We start from the raw sequence: 13,442 nt of genomic DNA on the forward strand, positions 1-13,442 counted from the left end.
AGAGAAAAAAAAAGTCAAATTCCAAGGGAAAAAAAAGTCTACATTTTAAGCAAATAAACTCAATATTATGAGGACAAATATGATTTAAGCAGCATAGAGTTGATTTTTTTTAAAAACTAATTTTTGGAAAATTAGGTTGCTGAAAATGTTACGAGAATGTAAAAGTACTATGGAAATAAAGTCATTACAAAATTTACAAGAAGAAAGTTGAAAAATAGTTGGAAAATGTAAAAAAAAAAAAAAAAGCTGTAATTTTACAAGAATGAAGTCAAAACAGTAAAAGAAAAAAGTCGTACAGTATTTTAGTAGCAAACAGTCATATTTTTAACAAACTGAAAAACTACAAGAATAAAGCTGCAATTTTTGGAAAACTAGGTTGCTGAAAATGTTATGTTACGAGAAAGATGTCAAAATATTCTGGAAATGAAGTCCGAATTACAAGAAGAAAGTTGAAATACTTGGGGGGGAAAAATCAGCAGAAATGTTTCAAATGCTGTGATTTTACAAGAATGAAGTCAAAATATTAAGAGAAAAAAGTATTCTAACAAAGGGGGAAAATAGTCAAATTTTAAGCAAATTATTTAAGTAAAACTATGAGAAACAAAAAAAATGAATAAAGTTGTAATTTTTGGAAAATTAGGTTGTGGAAAAAGTGACAATATTGTGTGAATAAAGTCATAATACGAAGGAAATGTACGAAAATTAAAAAGAAAGCTTAAATGTTTGGAAAATTAAAACAACAGCAAAATGGGGTCAAAATTTGCCTTTTCACCTCCTGTATATCACAAAGCTGAAATGCATTTTTTTTCTTGAACTATATATAACGTCTTAGTATATGCTTCAAACGTTTGGACACTGACTAAAATTGGTCAAGTAAAACCACATTTATGATCAATAATGGCCACTGTGATGATATCATTGCTTTGCATCGTTACCCTATCATTTTTAAGCTCTTTCAGGGCAGAAAGGTAGCCGCTTTTAAAGCGAAAGTAAACTGGCAACGAAACATGACGCAAACATAACTGGACAGTCGCACACACGAGGTTGGACTGAAAAAGAGGAAACGTGCGATACACACCGAAGTGTTGTGATTGGATCATACCTGGTTATAGTGGCCGGATTTGCCCCCTCTAGCTTTCGTCTGGCAAAGTTCACCTTCTGCAGAGGATACCAGTTGATTTCTTTGGTGTTCACACTCTCCGTCCAGGTGCCGCCCTTCTTTAGTTGTTTCATCTCAAAGTTCTGTGTTGAGAGCAAACATTGCAGTGATGGAGGGGAAACAAAGCAGTGCTTAGACACGCGTACCTTCCAGTCCAGTGACGGTTCCTTGACAAAAACATCCATGGTGTTGAGCAGCAAGTCCGGCTCGTTCCTGTATGCTCGGAGGGAGTGCACCATGACGCTCTGGATTAAACCCGACTCCTTCAAGGGTTGCATCAGATTCAAAAACTGTCTGGTCAGCCGGAAAGGCATGAGCTCAGGGACGGGGAGAAACTGGGAGGAAGAATGACCACACAAATCACTCAATGCAACAAACTAATATCCTTTATCTCCACCCATTGTGGACAAAGTCTCACGTACGTAAATGTGCATGCAATGGCTACTTTTGGTTTCTGTTATGTCGACAACCATTTACGACATCAGTCAGCCAGTCCGAGGGGCGTGGACATAAGCGTGTTCCACTGTAAAAGGTTTTACTTTAAACTCTTGGGCATGGTAAGAAGCTCAACAAGCCAAGCCACTGAATGTACAGTACTGCAATATGCTCCAGTTTTAGGCCATCATCCAGATTTATATCCAGATCCTCACCAAGCTTGAATGGGTTCTCCCATGGCTCATGCACCCCCGACAAAAAGATGTAGAGATCAGTTGTGTGTTTATTGTATAATCCTGCTGACTGTACTCGTATATGTCCTGCTATTTACAGTTTTATTACGACGACAGTGGAAAATACAGACGTGCCCTTCATGAACAAGTCATTCAAAAAAAGACACAAATCTGGTCCTTGCCTCAAAACAACTCACATTTCAGCTTCCTGCATCACAGACTCTGAGTTTCACTGACTGGTTGATGAAGACTCAAGTTTTACCGACTCACGGGTTCTTGACGAAGACTTGAGTTTTAGTGAGTCACGTACGTACCCGGCAAAAATTCGGGTTTGACCAACTCACGAGCTGATGAAGACTTGAGTTTCACTGACTCACAGGTGCTCAAAGACTTGAGTTTCACTGACTTATGGGTTCAGGAAAACTCAAGTTTAACTGAATCGTTAGTGTTTGACAAAGACTCGAGTTTCACTGACTCATGGGTTGATGAAGACAAGTTTTAGTGACTCACGGGGGTACTAGACAAGGACTCAGGTTTCACTGACTCACAGGCGCTCAACAAAGACCCAAGTTTCACTGACTCACAGGCGCTCAATAAACAAGTTTTAGTGACTCACGAGGGTACTCGACAAAGAGCCAAATTTCACTAACTCGCGAGTTGAAGAAGACTCGAGTTTAACCGACTCATGGGTTTCACTGACTGACGGTTAGATGAAGAATAGTTTCACGGAATCACGTGTCCTCAACAAAGACTCACGTTTCACTAACTCACAGGTGCAACTTGTGGCAAAAATGAAAATGTGACAATTGAACTGTATATAGATGCATTTTCTGTATGATTCCAATCGTTTAACATTTTCTCAAGTCGCTGAAGTTACATATTTCCTGATTAACGACAGGGCAGAAACCTCATAAGGCTGCCACGTGAGTCTCTTCTTGGCTTAGTGCACAAGCCTTGCCTAGCGATGAGTGCACTCTTGAGTTGAATCACATCGCCAATAATAATTCCACAGCCCGTGTAATGTCTTTAATGTAAGTGTGACTTCATTATTCCTGCTAATCGGACAATAAAAAAGAAATGTCACATAGGATGCACTTGCAGTACTCGTGTCATCCTGAAGAGGGCGTGCGTGAGCTGGAAGGTGCTTGTCACTGCCATTCTTCCGTAGCGGAGAAGCCATCATTTTTTTTGAAAGTTTATTGACATACAAAAACAGCAGTGCTACTTAGAGCTAGGTTTACATTTATTTTGTTGAATGAATTGATTTGGCTGCCAAGATGGAGGATTATATACCCAAGCTCACCAGCAGGTGATCAGACATTTACAACAAAGTATCAAAGGTGTTCCTGAAGAAGGAAGTTTATGCACTGGAGTTTATGTGCTACAAGTTGCACCAGGTAAAGACAGACTCGAGAACTGACCAAGAAGTCGAGTCAGTAAAAGGAGTAGCGTTTTCCATCACTAGTGAAAAAGACTATACATATGACTTTATACTGTGCAGTATGTTCTAAAACTGTGGTGGAGCAAGTTGGCTAAGGTGCACATGTGCATGTTTGTGTCAATATTTGTAAGCCACCGCCCCAAGTCTGTAGACTGACTGGCAACACGTCACTAAAGCAACAAAGCTAGATGTACAGTACAGTAGTTTGTGCAAGAATGTGGTGTTCTTAGTTGGCAGCCCGAGTGACGCAAGTACAGTTGTAGTATTGCAGTATTCTACCTGTGTAGCTGACCCGAATGCATGACCAAAGTCTATGCCAATCATGCCCCCCGTTTCCGTGTTGATCATGAAGTTGGAGAGATGGCGGTCGCCGATGCCGAGCACCCAATGGCTGACGCACAGCAAAGCGTGAGAGCTGATGAAGTGCGAGCGCAAGGAAAGAAAAGCCTCTGGACTGTTGCACATCTTTAGGAAAGCTCTCCTGAAAATAAAACAAAGATATACTGTATTTTAATCCAAATGCCACGCCCACAATGATCACGTCCTAATCCAGAGACGACACTTACTTCAGGAGATCACCGGGAACATGCTGCAACACTTTGGAAAAGTTACTGATGGTGTCAGCGCGTTTGGCTTTGCTGCCGAACAATAAAACACAGCAGTACTGTAGTAGTACGACACTGTACTGAAGGATGGTTTTAAATATTGTAAAAACATGATGAGCGGAGAGTAGTTTATGGAGAAACATGAACAAGCTCATGAGGGACTTACATGTAAGACAGAACATAGAGTTTTGTGGTGGGGATATCCGATTTTGGTGGCGCAAAGGTGGACAGCCACTTGTTGTAGACGTCAGCACACCTTCAAACAGGAAAAGAGCACGACATAAAAAAAAAAATTCAAAGCATAAAATATTTAATATATTTAAATAATATCTCAGGTCTTTCTAAAATGTTGTGATTATAGCATCATGCCATCTATGTTTTATTAGCATACATGCTTGCTTGCTGTGTATTGGCAATATTAGGATGTTGCACAACATATTTGGATTCCTTATCGTAATCTAATTGTACATTTAAAATAAAAATCCCTTTGTACATTTATTGGAAAAAACAATGACCTGAATGCCCTTCGGGATTCCTCTTCAGTCATGGTGGCTGAAAGAAATTCCTTAAGGGTGCATGTGTTCTCCATCCATTCAATCAGACCAATTCTGTAAACATAAAAAGGAGAAAGTATTATGTTATATTGCATCAATATAGTGTGATTACATACCCAGAGTTGAACAAGAAATACATTGTACAACATTGGTGTGCGCCAATAGAGTATCCGGTACCGTGAGTTGATGGGGATGACTTGGTAGGTGCGAAGCTGCAGACCCCTGTTCGCACAGGCGGCGTCTTGGTTCAGCAAAATGTTCATGACGACAAAAAGCTGCTGGATGCGCTGGTCCTGGCGGAGGTCCTCTCCGCCCTTTACCAGGAAAGGGTGGTCGCGCTCGTCGTCCCCACGGATGATCAGACGTTTAGGACGGCGAAGGGACGACATCACCTTGACCTGCGGGGCATAAATTCACATGGGTTTACAGTGGAATGCCGCTAACAACACATCAGTAGGGTACCAGTGATGGTAAAGAGGAAAAAGCAGCGGCAACAAAAGTGGTACACACAGCTCAGATCATTTTTAGATAAGTCAATATCAATTATAATATAAAGAATATACAGTGCAAAGTGAGCTGCATCTAGTCTTTATGTTAAGACTCTATCTTCTCAGGCACATGACTAAATTGTGTATTATTTTTGACTTAATAAATACTTACCCTCTCGTCAAAGCCTGTTATTTTGGCGTGATATTCCGGTAAAGGTTTAGATCTGCCATCATACTGACCTAAAAGACAAACACAGGCAACAAGTTACAACATAGGAACCACAACAAAAAGAAACCATTCATTTTCAAATAATATACCGGAATTGTATATATTTTTTATATACAATAGCATTTTGTTGGACTGACCGGGGATCTCCAGCTCGTTCTTGAACGCGTCCGCCTGGAATGCACTCAGCCAGGGTGAATACTCCTTGAGGTTCCCGGGTTCCTTCTGGTATCCTCGCATGGACCCTGCCAGATCATCCACCTTACGGATAAAGCTTTTGTCTCTCCTTTTCTCAAACAGCTTGGTGCCTTTATCTCCCAGCAAACTCTGCACAGCTTTTGCAAATTTCTGTGGAATAAATACCATCATGATGCTCCGTGGCTCTTACAGGGGTGCAGATTTTCAACCACATTTACAAATGGCATATTATCATCCATAATATATTTATATTAAATTATATAATAATCATAATAATGTAGGAATAACATACTAAAAGTGGGATACATTGATCCTTTGTAATACATTTACTATATTGTGTATATAATTGCCCAGAATCTAAGTTACCTAAAAGACAAAAGTGGTAAATGAGTAATTAGACAATAACAATTAGAAATAAGTACTTAACACAAGTACTTACACAAGTACTTAACATTCTGTAGATATCCTTTAAAATCATTCTAAAGTTAGAAAATCACTGTCTATAACTTTTTTTAATGCAAATACACTAGCATATAGTTTCCAAGATAAAAGGAAAGAAATAAATTACAAACTTGGATAAACTTCTTGCGAAACATCCCATGGCCGTCTCTTTTGCAATCCCCGAGTGAAGAGTGCATCTCGTTGTACAAGTCCATCATTTTCTCCCTGTCGAAGTCTGTTTTTTCCATTTCATTTTTTACATTTTCCCACCAATCCTGCAAGGACCAAGCGACAAAAAAACCAGACGATAATTAAAAAAGAAAAAAGAAGAAAAAGAGGCCTCAAGACAGCTGCCTACCCGCAACCCTCATGGGGACAAGTGGTCCAGCAAATGGATAGAAGAAAAAGAGGGGAACTTACCCTAAAAATCATTTCAGGATTTGTAAGCTGCTGCAGTGCATCCACAAAGTTCTTCACAGCTCCTCCTTTATCCAGCATGCTCATGATCCTAGTGATACAAATGCAGTACACTATTAGAAACAGCTCTCTGAAACACTGCTTGTCAACTGGTTTGGCTGCAGAACACATTTTTCAACTCAAAAGTTTCAAATATCTTATTTTATGTTTAGATTTTAAAAAGGGACTGTTTGCAACACAACACGACGCTGTCTCTCTTTATGGCATGCATATCTCTAGCGGACATCTGCAGCTGTGTCTCAGACGGACACTCAGAGCTAGGCCTGTCACGATAATCAAATCAATTAACCGCACGATAAATAAAAACAAAGTCAATTGATATGTGCATGCGTGTTTGTTTTCCTCCACTCCTCTCTCTCGTTACCAAACAGGCTGGAATCCTCTTGTATTCCAGTCTGTGCATCTGTCTCAACACATATTGGGCGTATTGGTTCTATAGCGGAATGAACGGAGTGAGCGTACCCTCCTGTCAGTCATTCAGTCTCTTTGTCTCAGTGAGGAGGGACGCGCTACCCCCTGGTGAGTGCGCTACTCGTGTCGTGTGCTGCACGATCAAATACTTTCTTTCCTGTTCTGTATAAAACAATCTGATGTCAATTTCTTCCTGCCTGTTATTTAAAGTGTGTATACGTTTTTTTTGGGACGCCCTGTATTGTGTCAGTGAAAATCCGAAATGATCATCTATATAAATTTTTTTTGCAGCAACTTGCAGTCGATCTCTTTAGTGCAAGTGGGCATCATGTTGTGTGATTTGTTGTTATATTACCTGTTGACAAACTCCTGCTGCCGGTATCCAGTCGCCGAATCCTCAAAGTGATAACTCTCGCTGCTGATCATTAAAGCGTAAACCAGAGCCTGAGGGTAACATTCGGCTATCTGCTCGACACAATGCTGCACGGCCACAGCTTCAGGCTTGTCCAAAAGGGCCACCATCTGACTGATCCAACCAATCAGCATCCAACAGGGGACCAACGTCAGCTACATGCAAACAAACCACACATTTTACCACTCAACAGGTGCATCTTTGGTTTTTGACTTTGTTTTTAGGAGATTACACTCCTATCACACAAACCTCCTTTGTCATGAGGTCCAGCGTCTCAGAAGGATACAACTCAATGATTTGTAGCAAACGAGGGAACTTCAGACGAGCCTCCTCCGAGTTCATTTTCAGTGCCTTTAGCATGCTCCCCACTACATGTACTGGCAGTGCCGACAGGTCTGGGAACTGACTTCCTGCAACAACATTCAACACAAAACAGCTATTTTGTATGGAACAGGAGTAAATTAATTAAAAAAAAAACAAAAACAAAAAACACAACTCACTGGTGTCGCCCTGATCCGCATGTCGCAGCAGTTTGTCACAGAAATCAGCTAAAGACATGTATGTTTCCACAATGCTGCTCGTTTCCACATGTTGCTGTGTCGAGGTCTCCAGCTCTTCATCAGCCTTTCTGGTGCCGTCACACAGTAACGCCAGCGCTCGCATCTGTAACCCCACTTCCACTTCCTGCAGGGAAAACATCACTAAAACTTAACACCTTCACATGCAAAAACAAAAGTAAACAAAAAACCCAGGTGTATTTGTGCTAAAAGGAAAATGGTGATACCACAGACCTAGTTCAGAACCAGACCAGACATAGAACACTTTTTTTCCCCCAGAAAATACTACTAATTAATGTCAAAAGATGTGTGATGTTACATATATGTTATCGGTCAGTCATGGTAAATGTATTCCTTATTTGAAAATACCACAGTACTTAATACCACTAATGTACTTGACATATATTCATTCAAAGTAATACAAACAGTAACTTCTTTTAGTGGCTTATTAGCATTTGTGCTATTGTGACAAATATGCACTGTCCGGCATTCCCATAGCAATTTTAAGGCTAAAAGACCAATAGCAACATTTTCCTAGCTTGTTTAATATAAAATCATTCAAGAAATATAATAAGAGCAGCTGAATTGTAATATTTGAAACACTATTAATGCTTTATAATTGTTAAATGGCTTTAAAATGGCCTTAAATGGAAAAAAAATCTGCTTTTACAAATTAGCTAGCTTACTGACACGGCCATTTTGGGGAATGTTGGGAAAATGTACATACATTTATGCTTTTTATACAATATTATCCAAATTGCTGTGCTGAATAAAATGTGTGTGTGTGCAGCAGTAAAGTATCAAGGCCAGACGTCTCGCTGCAGGATGTGTGAATCAGTTGCTTTGCAGAGTGGAGACAGGACGCCCTGTCTCTGGTTGATAGTGTGAGCAGAAGAATCAGTTTCAACCGGCGCCAAGAATGTTCCCTCCCTTTAGCGGTTGAAACTGCATGTAACTAGGGCATACCCAAAGCAAAATAAAAGGGCAACGAGACAGAGGCTGACTCAGAGTGGGTTGGAGGATTGTAACTGAGCAGTCTCTGATCACTCTCCTTGCAAGTAAAACTGTACTCACGTCTTTGTGTCTTCTTTCACAGTTGGTGACATAATGTTTGGTGTTTGAACCTGACATTAACTTGGTCCTTCGAGCCGGATCCCAATATTCCTGACGATTCCAGCACTCGAGTGAGACCCAGGTAAGACTGTGGCCACAGCATTATCACCCTTTTCGGGACTGGTTTCTCCTCTTGGACTGGAGTCGGATGGATGACGGGGACATCGGGACATAAAGACGAGTGAGTAGCCTTTTGATCAAAAGGTGTGTGTGGGCCAGTGTGCCAAGGCCAGTGTGCCAAAGAGTAAAGGGCCAGTGTGCCAAAGTGTAAAACCCTGACAATTCTAGACTCTATCAGGTAAACTAAGACCAGTTAACTCCGTGCAGAAGAATTGAACACGCGTCAAATACAAGGTCGTTGCGGGAGACCTCTGGCAAAAGTAGTTAACATGTTAACCTAATACGTTTAAGAGGATCACGTATTAGAAGAGTGTATGAATGTGAGTGTGTGTGGGAGTAAAGGAACCACTAGGAACCCAAACTCCATACCAAAACAGTGAGACCTTACGTGGTGACTTTTGTGGAAGCACAGGCAAGAATCGTCCGCCCTCACCGGGGTAGAAGCTTGACGATTACCACATAAGCCAATTCACCACCTCACTGAAGAACATCCCCAGTTATTAGAACTCCCTAGGAGTTACCATAATAACTGGGACCAAATTTGCAAAAATGGGTAAATCCCAAAGTAAAAGTAAGCAACAATGTCTCGATAAATTAGACTGCAAAGATTGGATGTTTGTAGAAAAATAGGATTTGGATGCGGTAAAACCATTTTACTATTGGATAAAATAGTATGGTTTTAATGGTAAACTGTTAACTGTAGGATTACAAGACCTACAACAAAAAATTAGAGATAATATAAAGACAAGGGCACTATTTGCCTCCTGATGAGGAGAGATTGTACTTTGAAGCTTTGTGCCAATTATTATATTTTTTTTGATGATGGAGCTGAAGCCCAATGCCGGCAGTGACAGAGCCTGGGTTTGGAACACACTAGCAGATTATGCCGATGAAGCACCCAAACCTGAACTTCTGGCAATACGCTTTTTAAATGCAGAAAAATGCCCAGAAGTTCAAAGTGAAGTTTGATGAGTGCAAGGAAGAGGTTAGAAAAAATTTTGAAGGTTTAGGAAACGCCGACAGTGCAAACAAAGTGGCAGAAAAACTGGAGGAGCTTTTGGTAAAGGATAAAACATCAGAGGAAAAGAAGGAAGTTGAAAGGCAAGAGCAGGAGAAAGAGGAAAGAGAAAGGCAAGAGAAAGTAAGACAGGAGCAACAGAATGTTGAGGAAAGAATTAAAAGGTTAGAGGCAAAGTTAGAAGCAAGTCAGGAAAAGGCAAAGGTAATGTTTCACAGGAAAGAAGATGACGAGTATGTAGGACCATATAGTGAGGCAAGACAGCTTTTACAGCAGCCACCTTCAGCACCAGAGGAGGATAGACCGCCGGTCTACACTCCCTCTGCTGCTGCTAAAATGTCCACACCCAGCGCTCCGACACGACCTTACACCAGAACACAGGGTCCTGTAGGGAATTGGACAAAAGCAATGGTAATAGGAGCAGAAGGAGGCCTGTTATCGCCTCCCCCGCAGACACTTATATCACCCCTTGCTACCCCTCAGTCTGAGACCTGGGTAAAAAGTGCATGTGGCCCAGTATCTGGGATGAGGGATGTAGCAACGGATGATTTATGTCCATTGATCGAACTACCAAATCCAAGAGCGGGTGAATACAATCAAGATCCAGTTGTAAGAGTGTTTAGAACATGGACAAGTGAGGATGTTAAAAAGGCAGTCGAAGGCATAACCTCACCAAAAGAGGATGTAGAGGAATGTATTGCACAAATGGAAGATTTGAGAAGAGCCTACCACCTGAATGGCCAAGAGAGCCAACAAGCGTGGATGGCTCTTTTGGGAAGTGCTTGGAACCAGGTGAAAGGAAACTTTGCACCGGCCAATGAGCAAGGAGTATTGGTAGAGTGTCCAGACTCACCCGTGAACACTCCCATTTTTCCCGTAAAAAAGGCGCCACCCTCTACAGGCTGGCGCATGATACAAGATTTAATTGCAGTAAACAATGCGGTTGTACAGCGAGCCCCTTGTGTGGCAGACCCACACACGTTGTTAAATTCATTAGATCCAGATAGTACTTGGTTCACTGTTATCGACGTCAGTAACGCATTCTTCTCCATTCCAGTACATAAAGACAGCCAATTTTGGTTTGCATTTACCTTTCAGGGCAAAAAAAATATATGTATACAAGATTGCCCCAAGGTTATTGTGAAGGTAGCCAAGTTTTAACTTATGTAGATGACATTTTAATCGCATCAAAAACAAAACTTGATTGTGAAATTGACACACTTGCAATGCTAAAACATTTGGCTGAAGAAGGGCATAAGGTCAGTAGAGCGAAATTGCAATTCTGTAAAGAACACGTCAAGTATCTCGGTCATCAGCTGAGTGCAGGGGGACGTACTATTTTAGAAGACAGAAAAACAACCATTTTGCAAGCACCTAAACCCCAAACAAAGAAACAAATGATGTCCTCTTTAGGACTCACGAATTACTGCCGACAATGGGTACCAAATTACTCTGAAATAGCAGCCCCACTGCAGCAGCTGATGTACTCAGAACAACTTAAGATGTCTGACGCCCTGACCTGGACCCCTGAGGCTGAAGAAGCCTTTTGTAAACTTAAACAAGCTCTGGTGAGCACAACTACTCTAGCTTTGCCAGATTATAAAAAGACTTTCATCCAAATGGTAGATTGTAAAGGCCATTTTATGACATCAATGTTGGCCCAAATGCATGGAACTAAATTGAGACCTGTAGCCTATTATTCTACCAAATTAGATGCAGTGGCATGTGCAATGCCTCATTGTGTAAGAGCAGTGATTGCTGCATCCTTGGCTGTTACCTCAAGTGCAGAAGTGGTACTATTTCACCCTTTAACCCTAAAGGTGCCACATGCTGTATCTGCACTGTTATTACAAACCAAAATGACCTTTCTCTCCCCTGCACGACATCTGTCATGCATGGCTAATCTGTTGTCCCAACCACATTTGACGATAGAATGATGCACAGCCTTGAATCCAGCAACGCTTATACCTACTGAGGAAGATGGTGTTCCTCATGATTGTCAGTCACTTGCTGAACAAAACTCTAAAGGTAGACCTGATTTATCAGATACCCCGTTGTCAACAGGACACGTATTATTTGTAGATGGGTCGTCACGGAAAGATGACCTAGGCAAAACAAGAACAAGATATGCAGTGGTAACCACAGATCAAGTCCTGAAAGCAGAAGCATTGCCCTCACACTTCTCTGCTCAAGCAGCGGAAATCATTGCGTTAACCACAGCATGCACATTGATGAAGGATCAAACCGCCACGATTTACACAGACAGCCAATATGCCTTGGCTACAACACATACCTTTGCTATGTACTGGAAAAACAGAGGCATGGTGACCTCCACAGGAAAGCCTGTTACACATGCCCAATTGTTGACTAATCTACTGGCAGCTATCCAATTACCAAAACAATTGGCCATTTGCAAGTGTGCTGCTCACACGAACGGAACAGATGTTGTGTCTCAAGGCAATGCCTTTGCTGATAACATAGCCAAACAAGCCGCTAATGGTGACATACAAGTTTTGAACTTGCAGCAACAGCAAATCTCACCCTTGGCTGCTGACACTTTGCGGGAGATGCAACAACAATCTCCTAAACAGGAACTTGATATGTGGTTACGCAAAAACGCTCACTTAAAAGACGGAATTTACTTCTGACCTGAAGATAAACCCATCCTTCCAAAAAATTTGTACAAATGGGCTGCATTAGTGAGTCATGGGACATCCCATGTCTCAACAGGAGGGATGGTGGGATTAGTAAACACCATTTATACAACATATGGATGGTGGGATTAGTAAACACCATTTATACAACATATGGATTTAATTCTTATTCAAAAAATTTTTGTAGGGCATGCCTCATATGTGCGCGGCATAATTCACAAGGTAATATACGACCTAAGAGAGGACAATTCCCAAAACCAGATTACCCCTTTCAACATATCCATATGGACTTTATTGAACTGAGTCCAAGCGAAGGCAAGAAGTTCTGCCTGGTAATAATAGATTCATTCTCAAAATGGGTTGAGATTTTTCCCACAAAACATCCAGATGCACTTACAGTAGCCAAAGCATTGTGTAAAGACATCATACCCAGATACGGTATACCTGAAAAAATCTATAGTGACAATGGTACTCATTTTGTCAATCAAATAGTAGACAATATTGGAAAAGCCTTCCATATCGATCTAAAACGACACTGTGGGTACCATCCGCAAAGTGCAGGGTTAGTGGAGAGAATGAATGGCACAATCAAAAATAGATTAAAGAAATGTATGGCCGAAACAGGAAGATCATGGGCACAATGTGTAGATTTGGTGAAATTACATATAAATATTACTAGTACAAAAGAAAGGAACCATGCTCACAATGACATTTGCCTGTGGTTCAAGTAAACTGAATCCCTACGACACACCTCTAGCAAGCATCTTCAACACATCGTGTTGGGCATTTCTACTATGGGCTTATTCCTCTGGAGCAGATCCATATTTTCCTATAATTGTTTGCGAAAATACAACCATGGCACAAACAGACGACCCTATCTTAAGTAATTATACTCGCACA

General features: G+C 41.1%; 1 protein-coding gene across 4 annotated transcripts in view; it reads right to left on the minus strand.

Annotated features, from left to right (window-relative positions):
• The window catches only part of prkdc (protein kinase, DNA-activated, catalytic subunit), a 77,797-nt gene that overhangs the window by 13,152 nt on the left and 51,203 nt on the right, over positions 1-13,442 (minus strand). For all 4 annotated transcript variants that reach the window (XM_054766435.1, XM_054766436.1, XM_054766437.1 and 1 more), the window contains exons 72-85: positions 7,581-7,764; positions 7,330-7,490; positions 7,024-7,235; positions 6,201-6,288; positions 5,912-6,055; positions 5,282-5,489; positions 5,088-5,155; positions 4,605-4,825; positions 4,389-4,481; positions 4,040-4,129; positions 3,835-3,906; positions 3,548-3,749; positions 1,306-1,494; positions 1,103-1,242 (exon numbers count right to left, since the gene is read on the minus strand). In XM_054766435.1, coding sequence (XP_054622410.1) covers positions 1,103-1,242; positions 1,306-1,494; positions 3,548-3,749; positions 3,835-3,906; positions 4,040-4,129; positions 4,389-4,481; positions 4,605-4,825; positions 5,088-5,155; positions 5,282-5,489; positions 5,912-6,055; positions 6,201-6,288; positions 7,024-7,235; positions 7,330-7,490; positions 7,581-7,764 — 2,072 coding nt within the window. The remainder of the gene's footprint in view (positions 1-1,102; positions 1,243-1,305; positions 1,495-3,547; positions 3,750-3,834; positions 3,907-4,039; positions 4,130-4,388; positions 4,482-4,604; positions 4,826-5,087; positions 5,156-5,281; positions 5,490-5,911; positions 6,056-6,200; positions 6,289-7,023; positions 7,236-7,329; positions 7,491-7,580; positions 7,765-13,442) is intronic.

This window comes from Dunckerocampus dactyliophorus, chromosome 21 (assembly GCF_027744805.1).
Source record: "Dunckerocampus dactyliophorus isolate RoL2022-P2 chromosome 21, RoL_Ddac_1.1, whole genome shotgun sequence".
In the NCBI taxonomy this organism is placed as follows: Eukaryota; Metazoa; Chordata; class Actinopteri; order Syngnathiformes; family Syngnathidae; genus Dunckerocampus; species Dunckerocampus dactyliophorus.